Source organism: Hydra viridissima, unplaced genomic scaffold (genome assembly GCF_058129835.1).
Source record: "Hydra viridissima isolate aposymbiotic clone 2 unplaced genomic scaffold, HvirCarnegie_v1 scaffold_1, whole genome shotgun sequence".
NCBI classification, from domain to species: Eukaryota; Metazoa; Cnidaria; class Hydrozoa; order Anthoathecata; family Hydridae; genus Hydra; species Hydra viridissima.
The window spans coordinates 23,852,743-23,877,784 of NW_028324300.1; the positions used below are offsets into that span (position 1 = coordinate 23,852,743).

At 28.7% G+C, this 25,042-nt stretch overlaps 2 protein-coding genes across 3 annotated transcripts; both read left to right on the forward strand.

The window, feature by feature from the left end:
- Positions 1–1,872: 1,872 nt before the first annotated feature.
- Positions 1,873–13,119, forward strand: LOC149894007 (uncharacterized). 2 transcript variants are annotated; one of them, XM_090076592.1, is made up of 6 exons: positions 1,873–2,380; positions 3,653–3,712; positions 8,165–8,446; positions 9,670–9,957; positions 10,905–10,925; positions 11,907–13,119. In XM_090076592.1, exons 1-6 carry the CDS (start codon positions 2,356–2,358, stop codon positions 11,972–11,974), a joined length of 744 nt encoding a protein of 247 aa, XP_089932718.1. In that variant the 5' UTR covers positions 1,873–2,355; the 3' UTR covers positions 11,975–13,119. The 2 variants fall into 2 exon arrangements, with proteins under 2 accessions (XP_089932718.1, XP_089932720.1); XM_090076594.1 differs by lacking the exons at positions 1,873–2,380; positions 3,653–3,712 and adding an exon at positions 6,254–6,371 and having other exon boundaries at positions 11,907–12,024.
- LOC149894008 (uncharacterized) lies at positions 11,975–24,846 on the forward strand. Its single transcript, XM_090076751.1, has 4 exons — positions 11,975–13,244; positions 13,648–13,680; positions 24,617–24,700; positions 24,812–24,846. The coding sequence occupies exons 1-4, from the start codon at positions 12,587–12,589 to the stop codon at positions 24,844–24,846; spliced, it is 810 nt and encodes a 269-aa protein (XP_089932877.1). The 5' UTR covers positions 11,975–12,586.
- The last annotated feature ends 196 nt before the right edge of the window (positions 24,847–25,042 follow it).

Below are 25,042 nucleotides of genomic sequence, written 5' to 3' on the forward strand. Positions count from 1 at the left end.
AGTGTTTTGGAAAAAACCTGAAAATAATTATTCAGTAAAATTTTTTCATTCTGTTAATTCACTTTTCATTTTAAACTATTTTGTAATATTTTCGAGATTAAAGTTTTGTTTATTTTTTCAATTGTTCTTATTCATTTTTATTTTTGTTCATTTTTTGTTCATTTTTATTTAAATTTTTTGGTTTTGTTTTTTATTGTTGAAATTGTTTCGCAGCTTAAAATTCTTAAAAATCTTCAACAAAAATTTACATCTTTAGCAACAACATCAAACTTTGGTTGATTTTTTCGTTGAACGTTTTACTTTTTATTTTCATGATTGATTTAATGAATTCACTACTTCTAATATTATGGAGAATTTTCTAATAAAAGACGTCTTAACAGAGATCATAATAAAAAATACCTTAAAATCTTAGTTCATCTCTTTTCAGATTCAATGTTAAATAATTTTTTATCAGCTTAAATTCCAAAAAAAAGGTTTTTCTCAGCGCCCGTAGTTTTTTTTGTATTTGTTTTTTGTATCTTCCTCTTTAGTGAAACAGTTTTATGATTTCATAAAACAAAAAGTTGTGCACATCATCAAAAATGCACACTTTTTTAACAACTGTTAGGTATAAGAATGTAACAAAAATCAATACAATGCTCAACCCTAGCAAAAAAAAAGGATCCAACAAAAATGAGGGAAACTTGCACAAGAGCAATATATAACATATTAATAACACGTTCAAATCAACATCGTTGATATGAACTTCACGCAATCATAACTCAAATAACTTTGGATAAAAAAACTTGCAAATTTCTTTAGTTGTTACAATTTTAAAACTTTTATGTGTACACTTACACTATTGTACTTATTGTATGTGTACACTTACTATATGTTAAGTTAAAACATGTGGTAAAACACTTTTTTATGTTTTTTTAATTTAAGTAGGCAACATAATTAATTCAGTTCAAATTTTCATCTTCAAATAAACCAAGAAATTTGGTCACATGATTACGATGCGCATATACTTCATCGTCAGACTATACATCGTCAAATATTTCAATATTTTTGAATGACTAGTTTTAGTAGAAAATTTGCAATTTTTCTACTAAAATTAGTTGTTCAAAAATACTTCCTAAGTAAATTCTCCTTTTGTGAAAGAGATTTTTTTTTTCGTGAACCAAGTTGCGGTTTTGATTGTTTTGATTGTTTTCTTATTTTTGTGTTGTTTTTTATTTTTAACAAAAAGATTGTAGATTTTTAATTTTGAAAGAGTTCAATTTGCCGACTTATTTGTAGCAACAACTATTTGTACGTAGTATTTAAATCTTTCGAGTTCATTCAAATAATTTTTGTCCAACCTAAAGATTACTTTTGCTTGAATACTTTTCCTTATTTTGTATCACTTCAGGTGATAGAAACTGGGGCCCTTATTGACCTATCAAATTAAAATTGAATTAACACAAAGTTTCGAAGCAAAATTAAATTTGATACAATAATAATAACAAAACATATTTCGCAGACTGGTAAAATATGCCACGTGCCATAAGGGGGTTGTTTCTGATTTATATTTTATATTTAGCTTAGATATTTCACAAATATGCTTAGAAAATCATTTTTGGTATCACTTTAAATTTGTATTTTTTGTATTTCAATTTGAGTGCAAATAATGTGCAAAAGTTGAATATATTTGATGAAAATTCTTATTTTAAATATTTGGTTTTAAGTTAATACTAATATTTGAGTTAAAATATTATTTGATTTCATTTACTTTGTGTAAATGAAAGTTTATGATCGTTATATTTGTTTTATTGCTTATCGTGCTGATTTAAGTCGTTTTGTCAACAAATCGTCGTCAACAACGTGTTAAAATTTGTCGTATGTTTTATTAGGTTTAAACTTTTACGCTGAGAGTTTTAATTGAAATATAACTGTGTTCTAAAAAAATAATTGTAGAAAACTAAAGATTTGAAATTCGCTTGATAGCATATTCAAAATGACATTAGAAACTGCAGAAAATAAAAAAAATGGGACGAAATAGTGTCAAATAATTGGAAAATAAATAAAAAGCGATGATTTATATAAATTATTGACGAATATTAGGTTAGGATTAATGAAAAGAACATGGCTGATAATTTAGAGAATGAAATGGAAAAAAATAGAGGAAAAGATGTTGTAAACTCTGAAATTAATTTATTACTAAATTCAGAAGAAAAAATGAAAAATCAAACTGTGTTAAGAATATAGACATGCTTATTCGTGCCGGGAAATAATCATACTTATGCAAGTTGAAAATTAGCTGCTGTCTTCTTCTTCCAAATTAACTATCACAATTTCAGGAAAGAAGAGGGATGCATCAACTTTAAGAAAATAAAGATGAAAATAAGTGAGAATATTAAAAGTGAGTCATATCGGAGAAAAATGCTCCATCAAAGGAACATAAAAATTTTTTTAAATATTTTATGTACCTTTGATCGAGCATCTTTTTCATCTATTTCAAAAAGAAATTCTTTTGTGTGTTTTATTTATAGTTGAATATGTTCCATGATTTTAAGCTCATTCCTATTGGTTTTATATAGAACTTGTTATCTTTCAATAAGTTGTCGTTAGAAGATGAGTTGTGTAGGCGGTTTTTCGTTTTCACTTCCACTTCTTGTCATCTGGAACAGTTTATTTTGAGCGATAGTAAGAGGAGGATAATGTTCTTTTGGCTTTATATCAATATGTATATTTTGAGAAGGTTTTATACAGATTAGGAGTTTTTTCCAATATTCGAACTAAAGCTTACATAATCAAAAGCTTCTGTATAAGATGACTTTAACATTCGATAAATTAGTTAAATTACTTCATCATCCTTTCTTTTTCTTCCATTTAACAGCTTCATTTTTTTTTTAAACATGGCGAGAAATAACTTATTTTTTTAATATGTAACATATTTTGCTAAAACTAGGCGCTGAGAAGTTCAAATGGATTGCTAAAATGTAAACAGGTGATAGTCTGAGGTTTTCGGTAAAAATTTTTGTGTTTCTCAATCAATTTCCGATGAAATCAAATACCGCTGAATGCAGGAGTATTTGAAAACTCTTAACAATTACAAATGAAGTATCTTCGATGTTTCCCTTCATACAGCGCTGTGCAGTATGTCCTTACAATGGATTTACAGCAAGCTCTAACTGCTCCGAAAATCTTTGCGAGTTGTTCATGTCATTTGCAAAATTATTTATACTGATACTTGTGCAGGTCAAAATAATAAACAAAAAACTGTGGTTTTAGCAAGAATACAAACACGTGAGCAGACCGGATACTCACCAAAGAAACGCGATTCCATTCAATCAAGAAGAGGTTTACAACTTACAGTGAAATCTTTAAGAAACATCGTGATAATGCTTTTAATAGAAATTTTTTATTAAGATTGAGAGAAAACTTTATTTAATTCGAATTCAGCAAGAATTTCTGAAACTAGATGTTTTAGCAAGTGCATTATCACACCTGACATAAGAAGTTGGTTGAATGAAAAGATAGAAGCACGGAAAAGAATGACTTTAGTTGTTTTACTTAAATCTTGTCTTTTGGCAATTCCTAAATGATGTAATTTTTTATAAAATTTATCTTGTTAAGCTTTTCTTTTATTTAATTTATAAATTCTTTCTTTTTTAATAAACTTATTTTTTAGATAAATTATTTGGGTATGAAGCAGAAAGTGCCATGAATCTTCTTTCCGAAGCCAAATCAAGTAAGTTGTTAGTGATGTATATAGGTTTTTGTTGAAATATAAATTCCTATTGTTTGTTTTTTTGTAACACAACTTAAAAAATCTTTAATTTCAAAATCCTTTTTGAAATAATGAAAAAATATTGATTTTAAGCTTAAAATCAAAACTGAACAATCCTTTTGAGTTTGATTTTAATCAGTGAAAATGTCTGAAACTTTTTGAGATGAATTTATATTGTAAAAGTTGTATAATAAATCATTCAAATGTATGATAAATTATTCAAATGTATGATAAATTATTCAAAATTTTACTAAAAAAAATTTTTCAAAAATCTTATTTAAACATGCTTATCGTTGAACTAATATATTAGTTTTGTGTCTACATTTGTGTAATTTCAATGTAAAATCTTATCATTAGTTTATCTTTTTGGGGGGTTTGGTCTATAAAAATATAAAAATAAGTATTTTGATTATAAAAAGAAAAGTAAAGCTTCCAGGAGTTCGATTCAACGTTGGTTGCTTGCTAGGTCTCCATGGTTTAATGATATTTTCTTGATTTCGTTTTTTTAGCATGAACCATTAGTCTTTAACTTTTTAAAATACAATAACAATAATCAAAAAGAGTTAAAAAATAAAGTAAAAAGCCTTCATTATTACAATAAAGAGTAAAGTTTAAAACATAAACTGTTTATTATAGAGTTGATCGATTATCATATTCTCATTCAAATTTTTACAAATTGAAAAAAAAACTGAGTTCACTGTATCAGATACAAATAATTGAGAGAATCAAAATTAACTTTCTAAACATGTCTCAGCAATCCTTTTGTGGAGTGATACTTAATATTTACTGTAAATCTTCAAGGTATTATGAATTGCTGAGCATATTTTAGATTTTAAACACATTTTTAATTCAAACAAAATTCTCAGGCAAATTTGAGGATTTGATTGACACAATTCTTTCTCAAACATAAAAGTTTAGGATTCTTTAGTCTCAATTTCTTTGACAATTTGTTAAAAAAAGAGGGTAGATTTTAAGCTTTCAGCAATATTTACGTTATATACATTTATTAGCTGAATCATTATTTTGTTTTTATATTTCATGCATTTGGTTTTTTTTCATCCAGAAACCTTTTTTTTTATCAAAAACAGTTTGCTATTTTTCCACATTTGTTAAAGTTTTTTATCAACTTAAAAGCCTGGATGGCACAATATACTCAGTCGAATACTGATTTACGAGCGAGGGCCACCGCAAAGTTTGAACAGGAGTCATTCAAACTATTGACCAACTTGGTCTTTGGCAGGGCAATGGGAAATCTCCGCATGCGCATGGGTTGTTTTAGTCCGCAATTATGAAATAGATAGGATGCATCGCCTGGTTACAAGTTTCGCATTCATTCAGAGCTACATTGGAAGAAACCCTTGCGTTCAGCAGAAGCTCAGGTGCACATTGGTGCCAAGTATTCAAATATGCATTGGTCTCGGTGTGTCCCCGCCCTTTCACTACGCACCTGCACAGTGCTTGGCTAGCAACTGACTAAAGATGTCCCCTAACTTGCGACCTGGGTTTATCTGTGGCAGGTTTAGACAAGTAAGAGGTCCCCGTTTACAATTTTGAGTTCAAGTTGCTGCAACTCCAGCAGAGCTTTTGTCTGTCAGGCCTTCGCGGTATAAGGGAGCTCCCTTATATCGCAATGGAAAGTTGGCAATGATCAGCGCGTATTTATAAATTTTGTGGTAGAAGTTGACTTGAAGCGTCAATGTTAAAAAATGCGCATGTTTTTTAAACTGAAAACAATATGTGTGCTTCTATGTATGCAAATGAGCACGCTGTAAAATGTAGAAGCGCTCACCTAGAGTCAACTTGAGAGTCAAACTCTATCTTTACGCATTTATGCCGGAGCCCGCTGCTTGCCCAAATCTAAAACGTTTGAAAACCACACCACCAAAACCATAGTAATTGATATATATAACTGTTGAAAACTGCAGTCTACAGTTTGGGCCCACCCATTTTCTATTTTTATTTTCTTGTGGTCAACATGTGCTATCTAAAATACCAATGGTTGTTAGTAGGTGTAAAATGGAGGCATAGAGCTATTGAACCTTTTCGGTCACTGGCGCCTAAGCCCCCATTTTAAATCAACTACTCTAAGGTTTTTTTTATGACATGTGAAATTTGTTTGTAATAAAAAATATTCCCAACTTACAATATTTTGGAAGATATCTAGTTGTTAAACTATTTTTAAAAATGTTAAAGGAAAAAAGCTTTCGATTTCACACTTGAAACCTGGACATAAAAACATCGTTGTTTCTTAACTCTGTCACATGACCGCAGGAATTTCGGGAGAAGTCAAAATTTTGGGATTAGTCATAATTGAGCCGCTCAGAAGCCAATGCGGTTAAGTCCAAAACACAAAAATTTAGAAAATTAATGTTTTTTGATACATTAGTTTTTAAAAATCTTGGTTTATTAATTTAATTAGAAAAATGTATAAAGTAACCAACGAGTAAATCCTTTATTAACTAAGAAGATTATTATTTATTTCATCAAATTTTCCAAAAATCAGAAAATATCAAAAAATGGGCTTAACCGCATTGGCTTCTGAGCGGCTCAATTGTCAGTTCAGTGCAAAACTTCACACTCTTTTTATTCTTTTACTTGAGAAAGATAAATTGTCGATTAGGTAGGCATCTAATTTTAGTAGATATTGCTTTTTGCTGACTAGAAGGTTACTGATTTGAAAAAGGTTTCCCCAAACAGGGCTTAACTTTTTTTTTTTTTTTCAATTAATTTTTTTCTTACTATTAAATGGATATTTTTACTCGTTGCACATTTAACCTTTTTTAAACTTTGAACGTTTTGAAGGGAAAATGTTTACCAAACCAATTTGTCATTTAAAATTAAATAACCTAAAACTGATTTACTGATATACAAACCAGAAAACATCTCAATTTTAAGTTCATTCAGAAAACAGCTTTTGACAACAATCTAAAAAAGTACTTATTAAAGTCATCATAAAGTACTTACCAAAGTCATAAAATTTTAAAAACTCATAAAGTATTTATAAAAGTTATAAAATATTAAAATACTCATAAAATATTAATAAAAGTTAACATTAAATATTTATGTCTACATGTAATATTCACAGAAGTTTTTATAAAGTTGCTTTACCGTTTTAAAACAAAAAGTGAGTTCACATTTAAAAAATTTTTTCAAATGAAATAAAAACTTCGTTATGTTAAAAGCTAAAAAATAAAGCTAAAGGTTTTAAAACTAGGTTGCAGATTTATAAAATGGTTCAATATATTTTACTTAAGTCATATGTATAATGTTATTTAAAAATATATGTATAAAAATTCAATTATTTTACAAAAAATTACCACTTATAACACACATGGTTCAATGGGTTAACACTCCAGTAAAAATAATTGATAAAGAAAGCATTGTTGACACCCAAGGAAGTAATAATACATTACACAATGTTACTGACACAAACTAACATGTTATCAGCAAGTTCTCACTTAAAACATGGAGATTATTTCCAGAACCATAATTATATAAGATTATCTATTTAAAACTTTTACTTTATCTTTGCCTTTTTTATTTTATTGCATAGCTTTTTTAAAACATTGAAAAAACAAGTGGGCTGTTGAGTGCACATGACATTGTGGTTGTGTGAAATATCATCATGCCAAGGACAGAAATAAGCATTAATTTTTCAGAACGAGTTTGTAGAGAAATCTAATAATGCAATTAAACTGATGCTTTTTGTTTTTAAAACATTTGCAATATTCCCACTAAGAAATTTTTTTCAGTTTCAAGATTAATAGTTTTCAAATGCAAACCTGCACTCAAATAATTAAGTAAAATATTCTTCACTATGTCATCATTTCTCACTCTATCATTGCTGAATAATAATAAAGTGCAAACTTCTGTATTAAACTCTAGCATTAACAACAATATCAGTATCATTTCTATACTGGTCCAAAACAAGACTTGAACATACTAAAATTTCAGATTTTTTTTTATTGATTATTATTATTATTATTATACATTTAATATTTTAAAACTTAGAACTAAGGTTTAATGGGTACCACTTCAGTTAAAACAACTGTTACACAAAGCATACATTGACTCATTTTCAAAGAGACTGAGTTTATTGATTAAAGAGAAGGGTGGTTTGATTGAACACTTGCTACTTATTATGTTGTTCTTGTATTTTCAACAAAGGGTTGTTACTCCTTGTCATTCTCTTGTGGTTAGCATATTAGCTGTTGTTGTTGCCCACTTATTTCATTTTCAAGTAGTTTATGCTGATGAGAGCTGTGACTCAATGATTTATTGTGTCAGTTTAACCTCTGTATTTTGTAGTTTGTACTAAAAGTGATAATGAAACACATTAGAATGTATATGATTGTTGGTTGAAAGTTATTGAATTATATATAATATAGTAAGTGATAAATAATTTTTATTTAGGAATGGATGCAAAAGTAGTGAATATTTTAAAAGATAAGATGGCATCAGAATGGAAAATATTTGCATTTTGCACTAGTTTTAATGATGTGGCTGCTGTTGTTGACCAAATAGATCATGATGTGGATATTGATCAAAAGGGTCACGATGATTTGACAAGAGAAAAGTTTAAAATTGAATATTTTTTAAAGAAACTTTATCAACCAAATGATTACAGAACTTGCATTCAGAATTATTTGAAAGTTATGAGAAGGAATGATGTTTTATATGATATAGATTTCTTGGGTGAGTTACTTGTAGTTTGTTTGTCTTTCTTCAGATAATTACAAGTTGGAAAAAAATTTATAGAAAACCTTTTTTTTTGAAAAGTTGTTTTTCTTAAATTATTGAATTTTTAAAACAATTTTTGTTAATAATTAATTAAAAATCTCTTCTTTAAATTTTGTTAATTATTAACTTTATTTCAATTTAATATTACTGAAGTTGACTGAAAGTTACTGGAATATCACTGAAGTTGACTGAAAGTTACTGGAATATTACTGAAGTTGACTGAAAGTTACTGGAATTTTTATTCATTTATTCAATCTTTTGAAATGTCAGTGTTAGCCTATAACTGTTAGTAACATTGAGATATGCATAGTTGTAATTGTAACTAGTCACAATTAAGTGATAATTTCAAGCATGAAAAAAATATCACAGCAGAGATTGTCATGTTCTTTATAAAGTATCAATAGCACAAAGACTGCAATCATATGCATGGAAAAATTCTGAGCATAAAGTATATCAAAATAAATCAGTCTTTTTCTGTTACATATAGTTATTATTATGAGAAAAGGATTTCTTTTAATTAGTAAAATGATTCAAAATATACAGAAATATTCACTTAATGTTTGAATAATATTAAAGTTGCTACAGGAAACACTGGCATAAGTTAACTGACAAGTTTTTGTCATATTTCTAATAATGGCTTAATTATTAAATGGATAAACTAAATAAATGGATTGTACAGATTTATAATCAAAGAAAATTAAATTGGCACTACATCCTTTATAGCTTCAGATTTCTTTTCTTTTGAGTATTTTGTAAACACTGATATAAAATAAAAAAGTTTATAAAATTATTTGCTATTTTGAGTCTAAAATATGCTGATATAGCATATTTTTTCCAGTAGTTGGAGTGCTTCTAACCTATATCTTAATAAAAATCTATGACTTAATTTTGCTTGGGAATTTGGAATGTCAGTTTTTTAGTTTTAGTTCCGATAGTCAGTCCTTCATTTAAATAAAGATTGTTAACCACTTATTTCATTTTCAGTAGTTCATGCTAATGAGAGCTGTGGCTCAATCATTTATTGTATCAGTTAAATCTCTGTATTTTGTAGTTTGTACTAAAAATGATAATGAAACACATTAGAGTGTATGTTTGTGGATTGAAAATCATTTAAAACAAGGTCATATAATTTATTGAATTATTAATAATATAAAAGACAATAGTTACTTTTTATTTAGGAATGGGTGCAAAAGTAGTGAATATTTTAAAAGCGAAAGTGGCATTAGAATGGAAAATATTTGCACGTGGCACTGGTTTTGATGATGTCGATGCTGTTGTTGAGCAAATAGATCATGATGTCGATATTGATCAAAAAGGTCATGATAGTTTGACAAGAGAAAAGTCTAAAATTGAGTTTTTTTTAAAAAAACTTTATCAACAACATCCAAATGATTACAGAACTTGCATTCAGAATTCTTTGAAAGTTATGAGAAGGAATGATGTTTTACAAGATGTAACATTAATCGGTGAGTTTCATGTAATTTTCATTTGGGTTTCTTCAGATAAATACTTGTTGAATAAGAATTTTTAAAAATAATTGTTCTTCTCAAAGTTATTGAGTTTTTTAAATAAATGTTTTAAACAATTAAATGACTAATTTTTCCTTTCATTAAGTCCAGTTTTAGATCAAAATTATTAATTATAATAAAAAAAAAATCCAAAAAATTCAAAAGCTCAAAAACCCAGGTGGGGTTTTTGCTGACCTTGTCACTCTGCATTGTAAAATTCTTCATCTACTTTATTTTCACACAATACTACCCCAAGTTGAGTGAAATATACAGGATTTTTTTATTCATTTATTCAATCTCCCCCAATGTTAATGTTAACCCCAATGTTAATGTTAATGGTAACAGAATAACATGCATACAACTACATGTATCAGTATTGTGCTGGTGCATGTATTATTATAAAAAGAAGTTTTATTTTAATTAGCATAATGATGCAAGTTAAGCAAAAATATGCACTTAATGTCTGAATAATACTCATCTTGACACATTGATATAAGTTTGCTAACAAATTTTTGTCAGCCTTCTTATAATGGTTTACTTGTTAAATGGGTAAGCTAAATGAATAATTTTACAGGTTTATAATCAAAGAAATTTAAGTTTATACTAAATCCTTTGGAGCATCAGACTTTTTTTCTGGGAATTTTGTTAAGACTGGTATAAAAGAAAAAATTTTATGAAATTATTTGTTATTTTGAGAAGGAAAGGGAAGAATTTGTTATTTTGGAAAGGAATACAAATAATAATAGTAATAAAAATAAAAACAAAAATATTAATAAAAAGCTTTGGGAAGGAATGATTTGCACCAAGATATAGTCTGTATATGTATGTTTCAAACATTTCTTACGAGTTTTATTCTTTTTTATGTGATTTCTACAAATAACTATTATAACTATCTTTATTTTCAGATGCAGAGCAGCAGAAGATTGGTAAGCTAATTTATTTTAGGTTTTTTTTTTTTTTACTTAAATAAATTTTTGATTTTTGATAATGATAATACCAATATTAATTATAATTACTACTATTGCTGCTGCTGCTGCTGCTACTACTACTAGTACTACTACTACTACTACTACTACTACTACTACTACTACTACTACTACTACTACTACTACTACTACTACTGCTACTACTACTACTACTACTACTACTACTACTACTACTACTACTACTACTGCTACTACTACTACTACTACTACTTCTACTACTACTACTACTACTACTACTACCACTACTACTACTACTATATTACTATCACTGTTATCATTATTAATAGTATTACGCAAAATCTTTTATTAAGTAAACTAAAAACTATTTTACTGTTTAAAAAAAAACCAAAAGATGAGTAATTTGCTTAATAGAAATAGGCTTAAATTTCATAACAAAAATGGAGATTAAAATGAGATCATATCAGCGAAGAACAATTCACAAGTAATCTAATATAAACAGAAATACGTTGGTTACAAAAAAAATTCAACAATTTTTAAAACAAACTTTTAAGAAATGAAGAAATAAAAGTTCAAATTCCAAGTAATGATTACTTTTAAAATACATTTTATTTTTTAACTTTTTTTTCTAAATAATTTGTTTAAATATAAGTTATTTAAAACATAAGTTATTATTTCTTTAAAAAGTAAGCTAAAATTTTAAGTAATTTTTACTTTTAGAAAAAAGTTAAAAACTTTCCCCCAACTTTTAAAATGGGACATAAGTCGTCCACAGTTTATAGTATACTTATGATAAGTGTACTTATATTGGGAATCTATTTTAAACTTTCTTTTAAAATTCAAACATTATAACAAAATCATAAGTTTTTGTTCAGGTTGTTTAATTTGCATTATTTTGCATTTAGTTTTTATAAACCTAAGATAGATTTCTTTTTTTTTTTTTTTTTTTTTTTTTTTCTTCAGAAATGTGTGAGGCACTGAAAAATCACTATCTTAAAACTTATGGGGAAATGAATGAAATTGTGCACTAAGTAAAAACTCCAGCTAAAGTTCAACTCTTAGATAAGTTCATTGAATTGACTGTAGTTGATGCATATGAAGTGGAAAAAGACACTGTGAGTATTGCTGAGCGAGAGTTATTTCTTCAGAGACGATTGACCTATCAGTCAATTGAGTTTAAGGAAGTGTTTTCAGAGAAATTTTCTTTACTCTTGATATCTGGTATTGCAGGAATTGGAAAAACCTGTTTGCTCAGAAAGTGCTTACTGGACTGGGCCAATGGTATATTATGGCAAACTGTGGATTTTGTGGTTTATTTTGAATGTAGAAAGTTAAATCAACATCAAAATATCAGTAACATTGATGAGCTGTTAAAGGTTTTCTACAAAGATATTTTTCAAGAGTGCAATATTTGTGAGCATTTTTCCATTCTGTTTGTGATAGATGGGTTGGATGAGTTTGCTCACATTGATGAATTAATAAATTACAATCCCCAATATCCAAGCAAACAACCCATTCTTTATGCATTAGCAGAAGCATTGAATATTCAAAAATACAAATGTGTTGTTGCTGGAAGAGTTGGAGCTATATCACAGTATAAAGATAAAGTTAGAGAATGTACAGACAAGTTAACAATTCAAATAATGGGTTTAAATGACAAAGGAAAAGATGAGTATATTGAAAAATTTGGCAACAAAAAAGAAGTCATTAAAAGTGTTCTGAAAGGGTCTTACAATGCTAATGCAATGACATCTGTTCCCTTTTATTTATCAACAATGTGTACAATTATTGCTGCAAGTGGTTCTTATTCTTTCAACACTATGACTGAGTTGTATTGCTCTATTTTCTTATACTTTTTTCAAAATCACATTTGTAAAACCAATGAAACAGTTCATATTATGATGCAAAGTGAGAGTAACAAGCAACATGTTTTAAGAGTTTGTAAAGTTGCATGGGAGTTGTTCAATCAAGGTAAAATTCTTTTCTCCCAAGATGAAATAAAAGGGATTGTTAATGACTTTGATGAATTTGAAAATGAACTTTTGGGTTTCATTGAAAGAGTTGAATCACAACTTGGTTATCAATATCAGTTTGCTCATCTCACTTTAATGGAGTTTTGTGCTTCAGTTCATGCACACGTTTATTTGAGTACTGAAGAGATTATGCGTATCAAAAAGTTGCTTAGTTGTTTGCCTATGATTGGTGGACTTGCAAATGAAAATAAAAAACCTTTGGTGAGATTTCTTGCTAACTTAAAGAACTCAAATGAAGTAAAGAATTCATTGCTAAATGTTGTACTCAGTAAGTTTATGAAAAAATGTTTAATTAAAATAAATATTACAGTTTAACTTGAGTTTTCATTTTTAGTTTAGTATGGTTATAATGATATTTAGGTTTTCTTTTTCTTAGTTATTTGTGTAAGTTTAAATATAAAATAGATTTTTCATTACTTTTTTGAGAATAAGCTGAAGAACCACTTTTTAACATAATTAAAATATGGAAAAAAAAATTGGATTCCTTATCTCAAGGGAATGAGTATTGCATGTCAAAAAATGTCAAGTTACAAATTTCACTTTTTGAATTTTTTCTGAGCCACAGGATAAATAATCTAATTTTATCTCCCCTTCCTTTTTTTGTTTTCATTTCTAATTAAATAAGTTTTTTCTAAAATAAAATTTCATACATCGTGCTTTTTTGTTTTTAGATTCGGTACCAAAAAGTGCTCATGCGTTAAATGGTAAGAATTATTGTTTTAATTTGTTTAGGGAAATTTTCACGTGATCAAAGCTTTGAAAATGTGATTGCTTTATTTTCAAGAACATTTCTTCGGTTCGTTCCTGCGCCACAAATTTAAATTAATTGATGAATTCGACTACTTTTCTTCTCTCATTTGCAAAATACCATTGAGCATTTCTAGCTAAAAATGATCTTTTTTCTATAAAAACACGGGAAGAAATACTTTTGAAGAAAGTTTCAATAGCTGAAAGAAAATAGTGAAGAATTTTATGACATGAGTTTTTTCGGTCTGTTTTGCTAAGAAAATGGCTCTCATGACTTAAAGTATATTATAAAAATTCAGTATTTTACTGTAAATAATGTTATTATCAAACACATTTGTTATGTAGTTAGATGGATTATTTTGTCAGTTTTATTTGTTAGCCTCGTTTTATGATAAACTTTAGTTTTAACATATTTTCTATTTTGTGAGTTATTTTTTTCAGTGTAAGTTTTATTGCTTTGTTAAATTCCTAGAAAATAGTTAATAGTTATTAATTTGTTAGGTTAGCAATGTGTATAAGACAATTGTAAATTTTTATATTGAAAAATATTCATTTTCCTTTTAATTTTGAAACCGAAAACATCAATTGAAGTATTGCTCGTTTGGTTTGACTTAAAAAGAGTTGATTTTATACTTTCACTGATCCGTTGAAATTCTTTGTGAAAATTAGTTTTCAATGTGACAAAAGACCATCAGCAGGTTTTTGAGAAATAAAATCATTTACACTTGTGTTATACTTTAATAGCCTTTGAAAATCGACTTCTTTCGGCCTCATCAGTAGATCAATTCTAGAGGGCGATAAATCCAAATAACCTCTTATTCAAGATTTATGTAAACTCTTTTGTCTAAACAAATCTCTCTCCAAAAACACCCCTCCCTCACTAAAAACACCCCTCCCTCACCTATCCTCTCCACACCTTTAAATCTTTACGGATGTCTCTTTTTAGCATATTAGAAATAGAGAAAATGTTAGAAAATCAAACTAGATATACAGTTCTGTGAATAAGTTTTAGACCACTTGCACTTTTTCAAAAAATCCTGGAGAATTCTTCTCTAATATTTCAGTTTGTAGTTCTATATTGTAAGTTTATTAAAACACATGAAGGCTCCAGGGGAAAAACGATGAGATTTCAAGTTTGCCTGAAAAAATTGTGCTAGTGCCATCTAATAGTATTTCTTGTCGCCTTTTAGAATATCGTAATGCGAAAGGGGAAAAAACAATTGCAATCCTACGAAAAATGCGTTTTAAAGTTGCCCATCCCTTTACAGCGTGGCGTCATACATTGTCTCTTTTTAATTTGTTCACTGTAAGTTGTTGCTTAAATTAGTATTAATTGAACGTTAATAATCATTTTACTATAGATAATTTCGCAATGGATAGTGATTACCACCCAACCAGCTCTGGTGAAGAAAGTCTTGATGACGTACTTAATATACGCACACGTTTTTATCAGTTGTGAAAGTTTCTTTTGGTCATATCTCAAAATGAGATTTTTGGTTATTTCCCCTGGACCCTTTACATGTGTTTCACACAAAAATATGGAGCAATAACAAACTTTTTAATGTCGAACTTCTTAAAGTACTCTTAATATCTACTATGTCCTCCTTTTGCCTTAATCACAGCTGATATTCGCTGGGGACTAGAATCATACAAATTAGATATAAAATCCTGGGGTATATTGTGCCATTCTCTTTAAAGTACTTCAAAACATCCTTCAGCATTTTGGGGAGCATGTTCGACCTTCTTTCTGTCCAAGTAATCCCAAATATGCTCAATTATATTCAAATCTGGTCTCTGTGGAGGCCAGGTCATCAATTCCAGTACTCCTTCCTATGCCATTTCATTTAATAAATTTTTTGCCACTTAGGAACAATGTTTTGGGTCATTGTCCTGCTGCAGAATAAAGTTATGACCTATTAATCTCATTCCGGATGATACAGCATGATGCCTTAAGATATCCACATAACGTTCTCCGGTGAGTCGCCCCTCTATTTTGATCCAATAACCTACTCCAGATGAAGATAAACAACCCTAAACTTGTATAGAGCCTCCTCTGTGTTTAATAGTAGGGTCTAAACAATCGGGTTGATAGGCTTCTCCAATTTTTCTTCGAACATATTGGCGTCTCTTTGTTCCAAAAGTTTTGACTTTGGACTCATCGGTGTACAGAACCCGATTAAACATTTCCTGGGCCCAATCTTTGTGTTGTTTCGCATATTTAAGTCGTTTTTCTTTTTAATGATTTCTGTAACAGCAGTCTTTGAATATCCTGTTTTGGACGAAATTTGGCGCTGCGAATAACCTTCTTCGTGAAGCACAATAACTTTTTGTCTCTCTATTAAAGATATTTTACTCATTTAATTAATTTAAAAATGAAAACAAGCATTTAATTTATCTAAAAATGCAAACTAATAACTTTGTTTAACCATTTTTAACGATTTGTTTAACTGTGTTCATAAAAAAAAAATTTTTTTTTAAATGTACCAAAACCCATGATTATTGTACTAAATTTATTTCATGACTGCACTTTACAATGTTAAAAACAAAAAATGAAGGAGTATGAACCCGAATCAATTTAAACCAGTTTATTTTTATTATTTAGATGAATGCTTGGTCGGTAGTTATTATGACACATCGTTTTAATGAATAAACAAATCCCTCATGTTCCCTCATTAATTTTGTTTATTTTTCAAAATAATATACTCTTTCAACTTTTCTTATATATTATTAAACTTAAGTACGCTTTAAAAAAATTACATAGGAAAAAAAATTGTAAATACGCCTAATTATACAAGTTGTCTAAAAAATATTCATGGTACTGTATCCACTTTTTTAAAAATAAATCCTATTTATTTTGGGACATACTTTTGGGTAATTGAAAACTCACATAAAATAAGAAAACAAGAAAAACATTGCAGCCCTTTTTAATCAAAAGTTGAACCCTCCTAACCCTGCTCTTGATTAAACTGAAACAAGGCTCTGGACTAGAATTTTCTTACCCATCAGAATTTGTAGTTGCGTGCAAAAATTTAAAAACAGTTAATTTTTTTCGTCATAGCTATTTGAGTTGTCACTGAAAATGAATGAAATTTTTAACAATTGATCCTATATAGTGGTTACATAGTATAATTTACTCAAAAAAATGATAACTTGTAATAGAAGGAAGAAATTAAAATTTTATTGAAAACATAATCGTGCAAAACTTTATTAACAAATAAAAAAATTCAAAAAAGAGATGATTTCTTATTCCTCCACATTTTTTCATCATAGCACATCAGTATTTTGTTAGTCTAAATATTTTAAAATTGCTTGACAACAACAAGATATAGAATCAACTAAGTTGATAAGAATATCTATGGGGATACTTTCCCAACAATCCGAATGCAAATGGAATAAATCATTATTATCGGTCGGTTTTTCGCCTTCCAATTGACGATCAAAATGTTTCCAAAGATGTTCTATTGGATTTAAATCTGGGTTTTGAGAAGACCAGTCCAAAATTGGAATTTTTTTCAAATTGAAAAAAATTTGAAAAAAATTTACTTAGAATTTGCACGGTGCTTTAGACCGCTGTCTTGCTGAAGAATCCAACCACGAAGCATTCTGTCTTTTCCATGAGGCAGCATAACGTTCTTGATTATATCTAAATTATACATTCTGATCCACTATTTCTTCGATGCGATGAAGTGGACCAATAGAATCAGGACCGAAAGATCCCCAAACCATTATGCCACCACCATGTTTAACTGTTGGCATTTGATACTTAGGAGCAAATCTTTCACCTTTCAGTCGTCTCATGTACTTGATATCATTCTACCAAACATGCAAAACTTTCGTTACTGAATAAGACTTTTGATCATCTTTAGAAGTCCAATGCAAATGATCTTTTGCAATTTTCATTTGCGTTAAGCATTTATTCAATAATATTAATGGTTTCTTGGCAGGACAATGACCAAACAAACTATGTTGATGCAGGCGACGTTTTGTTGTATCTATGCTGCACTTAACAAAATAATTCTTGCTCAAAAATGCTATTTGATTCGATAGCACTTTTGCAGGGACCTTGTTTTGATTTTCTTAATAAAGTTCTGTAGTTATCTTTGCCTTGCCTAGACGATGCTTGTTTTCAAGTGTCTTTTTGTCTCTATATCTCTTAACTAGTACGCTAAATGTTGATTTAGCCACATCATAAAGCTCAGAAATGTGCTTTCAAGGAATCTTCTTCACTACAGCACGTATTATGAATCTTTTATTTTCTCTCGACGATTAGTTTGATTTACCCATTATATTTTTAATTCAATTTAAGTTAAATATTATCTCCAGCAAATTGACTTTAATATAAATACATTTTTCTTAATGAAATTTTGATTTTCTTAATTAGCATGGAACTGTTTATAAACTTTTGAATGATTTCGTTTTTAATCAAATTTGAATTTCTTCCTTCCATTACAAGTTATCACTTTTTTGAGTAAATTATAGTTAATATTAATTAATATATATGTAACCACATCATAGAAAAAATACTGTATTTTATATTAGTTCTATTGAGGTAAAGTACACCCAGTAGAGCTAGGTAGCTCAGTAGATACTGACTCGCATGTTTTACTTGTCATTTTACTCACTATTGGTTAGTCTTTTGAGGTCACGAATTTTTGCTAACAAAAAACACAACTCAATTCTGAGTCACCTTGTTTTTCATTTTATATGGAGTTTTGTTTCGACTCTATTAGATCTATTCTGTATTTTTATCGACTTGCTGAACTTAATTGTTCCCTTTAAAAACGACGCTTTGAATCTGAACTTAGACTCGTCTATATTTATCATGCAGTTTCCACCCCCTGAAAATGTAACAAGAGTTCAAAAAAATGGGTTTTTAACATAACAGTTTTAACACTAGAAGCCCCAAGGTGGATCAATTGATCCAAACACGACTTTGATACTTTGCTGCAGCTAAAGTTTTAATGTTGATAAAATGATATTTTATGACTTTTACTATTTAGATATTATTTACTGAAAAGCGGAAAAACACATTCAGAGATGCGGTTATAAATATTTATACCTAATCACCCTAAGCTGGATCAATTGATCTACCATATAGAAAACGTGCATATACATAAAAATTTTAGTCAAGTAGTTAAGGTTATTTGCAATGTTTGCATATATTTATATGACTTATATATGACAAGCACTTTCCACAAACAGGTTTCTTCCAATTTGCTCATACTGTTGATGTCAGATTACGTTTGCAGTTTGTTTTTATCTGACATCTCAAACGAGTTGATAATTGTGTATTACTGTTAGTAGCTATTGTGGTATTACTGTCGGCAGCAACTAGGGATTTTCGATGATTTATATTTGCTTCTGTTAACTGTTCAGATAAAGTGCAAAGAAACTTTAGTGATCCAAGCGTTTACACCAGACAAGTCCAAAATATTGAAGAAAACAGCTAGCGGCCAGCGTTGGCACCCAGATTTTGTTGACATTTGTCGACACATTGAATCTAACATATCAACTCCACATTTATTGGCATTGTAATAAAGTATTCCCTCTGGTTTCTTCTTCCCATCACTTTGCTTAATCGCCCCTCTATGAAGTGTTGATAATAAAATTACATTTTTCTTCTTCTTTGCCTGGTAGACAATCAAGTTCAATGGGCCATTTATATAGAAAGTTGAATCATAAAGTGGAAGTGGATCAAATGCTGGAATTTCTTTTCTACTATGTTTAACTGTTCCAACAATTGACGTTTTCTTTTGCAAAAGTTTTGTTGCAAGATCGACACTTGTAAAAAAGTTATCTGTAGTAACATTATACCCGCGGCCTAAATATGGTTCCATTAGTGACATGACCACATGAGTGCCCAAATTTTCTACACGGCTTTCATCTTTACCTAGATACAGTTTGATACTGAGACAATATTTAGTCTTAAGATCAGCTAAAATCCAGAATTTGACTCCAAACTTGTCTGGTTAATTAGGCATATACTGTGTAAAGCGACACCGAGCTTTAGTTGGGAACAACTGCTCATCAATTGTTAAAGATTCCTCAGGTATCATTTTTGGCTGTTTTCTACAAATCTTGTCAGCACCCATGACATAAGAGCAAATTTATCACTTTGGAGGAGCTCTCTACGTTCTGAACGTATATCAAATCTAATGTTTTTCATGATGTATTCAAATTGAGAACGCAGCATAGTTTCTATAAAAGCTTTGTTGCCATATTTTTCAGACCATAGGAATTTAACTGGAAAATTTCTTGCGTTCATGCATCCGCGAAGATATATTAGGCCATCAAGTTCAATGTTGCTTATATTCTATCCTTAATTTGATAAATTGGCAGATAAAACAGTACATTTTTTGATAAAGCGTGTAAACTCTTCATCCATAATTAGTCTAAATGTATCAATAGGTGTCAAAACATTACGACAATAAGAAGTTGTTCCGCTTTAGGAATTAAACACATTCTGAGTTTGAAATCTTCCAGTGACCTCAACCTTTGACACAATAGTCCATTTTACATCATCTCTACGAGTTTTAACAGTTAAATCATTACTCCCACCGCATGAATTTTCTCCTACGTCATCATCGCTACTACTTTCTGAATTGTAGACAAAAGTATTACTTTCATCGTCATCAGAAAGATTATCTTCAATAACATCTGCCTCGTCATTTTCTTTTGTTGAACCTGATTCATCACCACTTTCAATTTCCGAGAGTTCTTGTAATATGAACAAACACTGTTGCGCCGACACACTCTTTGGATGTTGATATGTAACTGACTGGTCAATTGAAAGAGGATGTGCTGCAGCAAAGGTTTTTGATGATGAAGCACCATCAGCGTTTGCTGAACTTAAGCGTTTCATCATAATATTAATAGCTTTTATGATAATTTTTTACAGGTCTATATAGTAGTAAGTTTCATACTGTAAAGCAGTAATATTAATGTACTTGTGGTGGCAGCATATTTATACCAATAATGCGGAAACAATATTTTATCTTATTCGCTAATATTTGCATTTTTTTAATTTTTTTTTCGGTTTAAATAATCTGCATAAATATGCTGGTAATTCAAATTTAGGCAAATCATGCTACTAAGCTTCCACTTTGAGTAAAACGCGCCATAATTTGGGCATAAAACCTATGTATATATATTTTTTTTTTTTTTTCAGTTTTACATTTAATTAGTCGTAATATAATAAAGTCTGTGATATATGCTCTCGTAATACAACAAAATCCATGACATATGTTCTCGTAATACATCAAAATCCGAGATATATTATTTCGTGATGCAATTAAATCCGTGATATATAGACTAATTTAGGTAAAAACTTGGTATCTGATAGAAGATCTAATGATCTTGTCGCCAGAACCATAAAAAGTTATAATAGAATATAACTTAAGCCATTAATAGATATAGACAAATAAAAATGACAAAAAACAAGAAACAAAAGAGCGTGTTTATACAAATTTCTTAATTTTAAAAGTATTTCAACATATTGTCATTAAAGAGAATGAATTTTTTTAATTTCTTTTTAAAGACTGGGAAGGTAATTGATAAATCAAAATTAGGTAAAACAATTTTGTTCCAGAGATTGGGTGCACAAAAGGGTTCAAGGAGTGAGTTATCATTTCGTAGTGTATACTTATTTTTTGTTTTTAAGGTAATAAAATCTTTAAAAACGTGTAAGGACGGATTGATTTTACATTGAAACATAAAGCATAATATTTTATATACATTCACATATATGTAGGGTGAAAGAAATTTGTATATTTTATAAAACTTACATCAAAATTAACAGTTTTAACAGCTAGTGTTTTACATTTAAACAAGAAAATAAGTCTAAATGCATATAAATATTAAGCTGGATCAATTGATCCTCTTTGGGGTTTCTAGGTATATAAAAAACCTGGGGTTTCTAGAGTTAATGTTTCAGTTTTCTTTGAAAGTTACTTTAAAAAATCTTTTTTTATATTTAACATATGAGGGGTGAAAGGGAAAATAGAATGTCATTTTTTTGAAATTTCAAAAAGAATAATTGGCGACTTTTTGTTATTGCCTTGTTAAACAGATTGTTACTTGATGTCGGGATTTTTAGAAGATATATTAAGGGTGTGGCTGTAAAGAGCTAATAGTATCTTTTGATATTTCTTGATCTTTTGTAGCAGTAGCGTGACGATCCCTGTTTTTTATGTCTCAGAGAATATTTTCTAATCAATTATTTCTACGCATTGTATTGGATTTTACACTTCGCAGTTAATATATAAGCTTGTATCCAATGTGTACCGCACGCTGACAGCAATATCGTAAAAATATTTTAAAATCTACAAAAAGTTCAATGTTAATCTCTATTACCCTTAAAACGAAAGAAAAATCTATTTTTGTAATAAGGTTGCAAAATATTGTCGAAAGAGATGTATATGGTTCTCTTAGGGTTGTAATATGTAATATATAGGAAATGTTTATAGTATCATACATGTGATGATAAAATGAAATAAATTATGTAGAGATTCGCAATTTTTTGTTTGTTTCTGGTTTTAATTCCTTCACTTATTCAATATGTGGTCTCCTCTAGTCAGACTGACTACTTTATGAGATTGATCTAATTTTAAAAATGAAAATCCACACTTTAAAATTTCACTTGAAAATAAAAGGTTTTACCTGCATTCTGTACATTTTGAGTTTATAGTTAACAGAAGCAAACTCTTGTTAACAAAAAAGGTCGCTCTTATAACTTTAGAAAGAGAGGTAAGAATTGAGTTTTGAATTTTATTTTAAAGCAAATGTTTCTCAATTTTAAAGAAATTGAAAATAAGTGTTTTTAATTTGTTTGAAAGTTCCGATTAAAAAAAGTACAAATACTTCAATCACGTTCTTGGTTTAAAAAATTGTCATGAGATGCTCTAAATATTCTCAGGAGAACTGAGAATATATAAAGCGTACCGTGACAAATTGAGCGAAGAGAAAGATTGAAAACTGTCTTTCCACAATCCACGTTTGAGTTTTCAATTCCAAGTAAAGCCCTCACTCTGGTTGAGTTTTCAAACAACTCTGTGAACGAACGTACCTTTTTCAAATGAGAACATCGCCGCAGGAGTTGAGTTGTTTCTTTGATGAAAATCGCTAACTTCTAAGTTTTTTTTCTTGTTTAAAGTAATTTCCGAACGAACGAAGTGACGGAAGTAAGTTTTTATGATTTTGTTGTTATGTAGTTGTGAAAATCGGTTTTGAGCAGAATATATTTCTATTAGTTTGGTTTTTAGTGAAAAAGCGATAACAAGTTCAGTTAATACAATGCAGGAGCGGATCCAGGGTGTAGCAAGTGAAGCAAATGCTACATTCAACTCGGACTACATTTATTATTAATTTCTACACACATTTATAAAATATATATATATATATATATATATATATATATATATATATATATATATATATATATATATATATATATATATATATATATATTTATGTAAAATAACAGAAAAATTTTAGATCAAATTTTGGCCGCTGTCGTAGCTTAACTAATTTTACTAAATCGAAAAATAAAATTTTCGCTAAAAAAAACCCGAGTTTTTATAGGGTTTTGTCTCTCATGCTCATAAATTTTTGTAAGAATGTCAAACATTTCGCAGTGTAGTTACTTAATTTTGACTGGGAGTGAAATAAAATGGCAAATTATGTGTTGCAAAATCCTGTTTGTCAAGTTTTCAAACAACTCTAAGCTTACCCCCGTGCATTTATAATATTGAATACATAGTTAGTATCACCTTTTTATTAGCAAGGAGATCTTATATAAGAACTAAAAGTCATTAACCGAGAACCTGTGGCAAGTGTAGCAAAACACAAAAGTTGTACTTGGTTGAATTAATATTACTTTACATATGGTTTATAAACTTTTTTAATGAAAGAAATGGAGCTGTATCAGGCGTTAAAAGCAAGCAATCATTCTTTAATAGATCAGATTAAATTAACACCGCCAAATTAAACAATTTCTGCTAGCAAAACTTTTTAAATTTTTGAAGGGTATCTATATCTTAGGAAAAAAAAAAAAAAAAGGTCCTCCGTCACCTAGCTACTCCACTGTTGCTGTGGTTCTCTGGTTTTACTTTTGTTACAGTCAATATTTTTCCTGGTACAACTTTTCTAATGTATAACTTTAGGCAAAAAAACATAAACTCATTGCCACTGCAATGAGTTTATGTTTCTTTGCCTAAAGTTATACATTAGAAAAGTTGTTTATTATATCTTTTTTTTGTGACATTAAAATGGTTTTTTGATATTTTTTCTCTTCAAAACCATAAAAGAAATGGCTTCTTTTACGGTGCTTTTCGTGTGGAACTTTTAAAATATAATTTCCAACCGTTTTGACAATTTTATTTGACTGTTACCGCTTTAAATTGACATACATTCGTTTACTTTGTAATATTTTTCGTTGCCACAGCAAAGAAATAGAAAGCGAAAATGTTTTTATTTCAGTTTAAAAATAAATTATTGTATCAAAAATATCACGCGATATTTAAATCATCTGCGAGTATTTAGCCGGGACAGTGCTATACTTTTACAAAATGTCCCGTGTCCTTTATTTTACCACATTTGTCCCGTATTTTGAACTATTTAGTACAAATTTCACTTTTTAATTTTAATAAAACTTTTAACGTTTTTTTAAAAACAAATTTGCAATTTATGATGCCGTCGAATTTCTTTCGAATTTCGTCGTATTATCTTAACCTGTGTTGAAAGTTTTTTAAAGTGACATAAACTTATTTTAATATTTAAATTTATATTTGTGATTCCTAAATAAGATTAATATATTAAACTAGTTATATTAAATAAGATAGTAAATAAAAAATATACATTAAGATTGTTTTAATTAGTAATTTGACTTTCTTATAGCATCATGTTGGAGAAAAACGCAACAAAAACTCCAAATGAAAATCTTTCCATTTTTTTCCGCGTTTCAAGTTTTAAAAGAAAATCGTTTTTTTTTCTTTTTACATTACTTAAAATTTCATTTCATAAATAATTTTTGAATTATTTATACATTTTACATATTTATATAACATATTAATATGTGATATAAATATATAGTGTTACATGTATATTGTGTAGAAATTTGTATATAAAAATTTATAAATAATATAGATAAGAGATACATTTATATATAAATAATATGTAATACATAAATATATATACATATATATGTATATGCTTCATATATATTAAATACATATACAACTTATATAAACTTATCTTCATCATAAAATTTTTGTTTTCATTTATTGCTACGCTGTTATATTAAAAAAGTGTTGATTATTTTAG

What these genes read in the sequence shown, in the direction of transcription:
- LOC149894007 (XM_090076592.1), top strand. Translation starts at nt 2,356, where the DNA reads ATGAAAATAAGTGAGAATATTAAAA. An exon ending in AATAAGTGAGAATATTAAAA is followed by an intron (nt 2,381 to 3,652) that starts GTGAGTCATATC and finishes CTTATTTTTTAG; the next exon opens with ATAAATTATTTGGGTATGAA. An exon ending in ATATGATATAGATTTCTTGG is followed by an intron (nt 8,447 to 9,669) that starts GTGAGTTACTTG and finishes CTTTTTATTTAG; the next exon opens with GAATGGGTGCAAAAGTAGTG.
- LOC149894008 (XM_090076751.1), top strand. Translation starts at nt 12,587, where the DNA reads ATGGGTTTAAATGACAAAGGAAAAGATGAGTATATTGAAAAATTTGGC. An exon ending in ATTGCTAAATGTTGTACTCA is followed by an intron (nt 13,245 to 13,647) that starts GTAAGTTTATGA and finishes TTTTGTTTTTAG; the next exon opens with ATTCGGTACCAAAAAGTGCT. An exon ending in AAGTGCTCATGCGTTAAATG is followed by an intron (nt 13,681 to 24,616) that starts GTAAGAATTATT and finishes ACTTTCTTATAG; the next exon opens with CATCATGTTGGAGAAAAACG.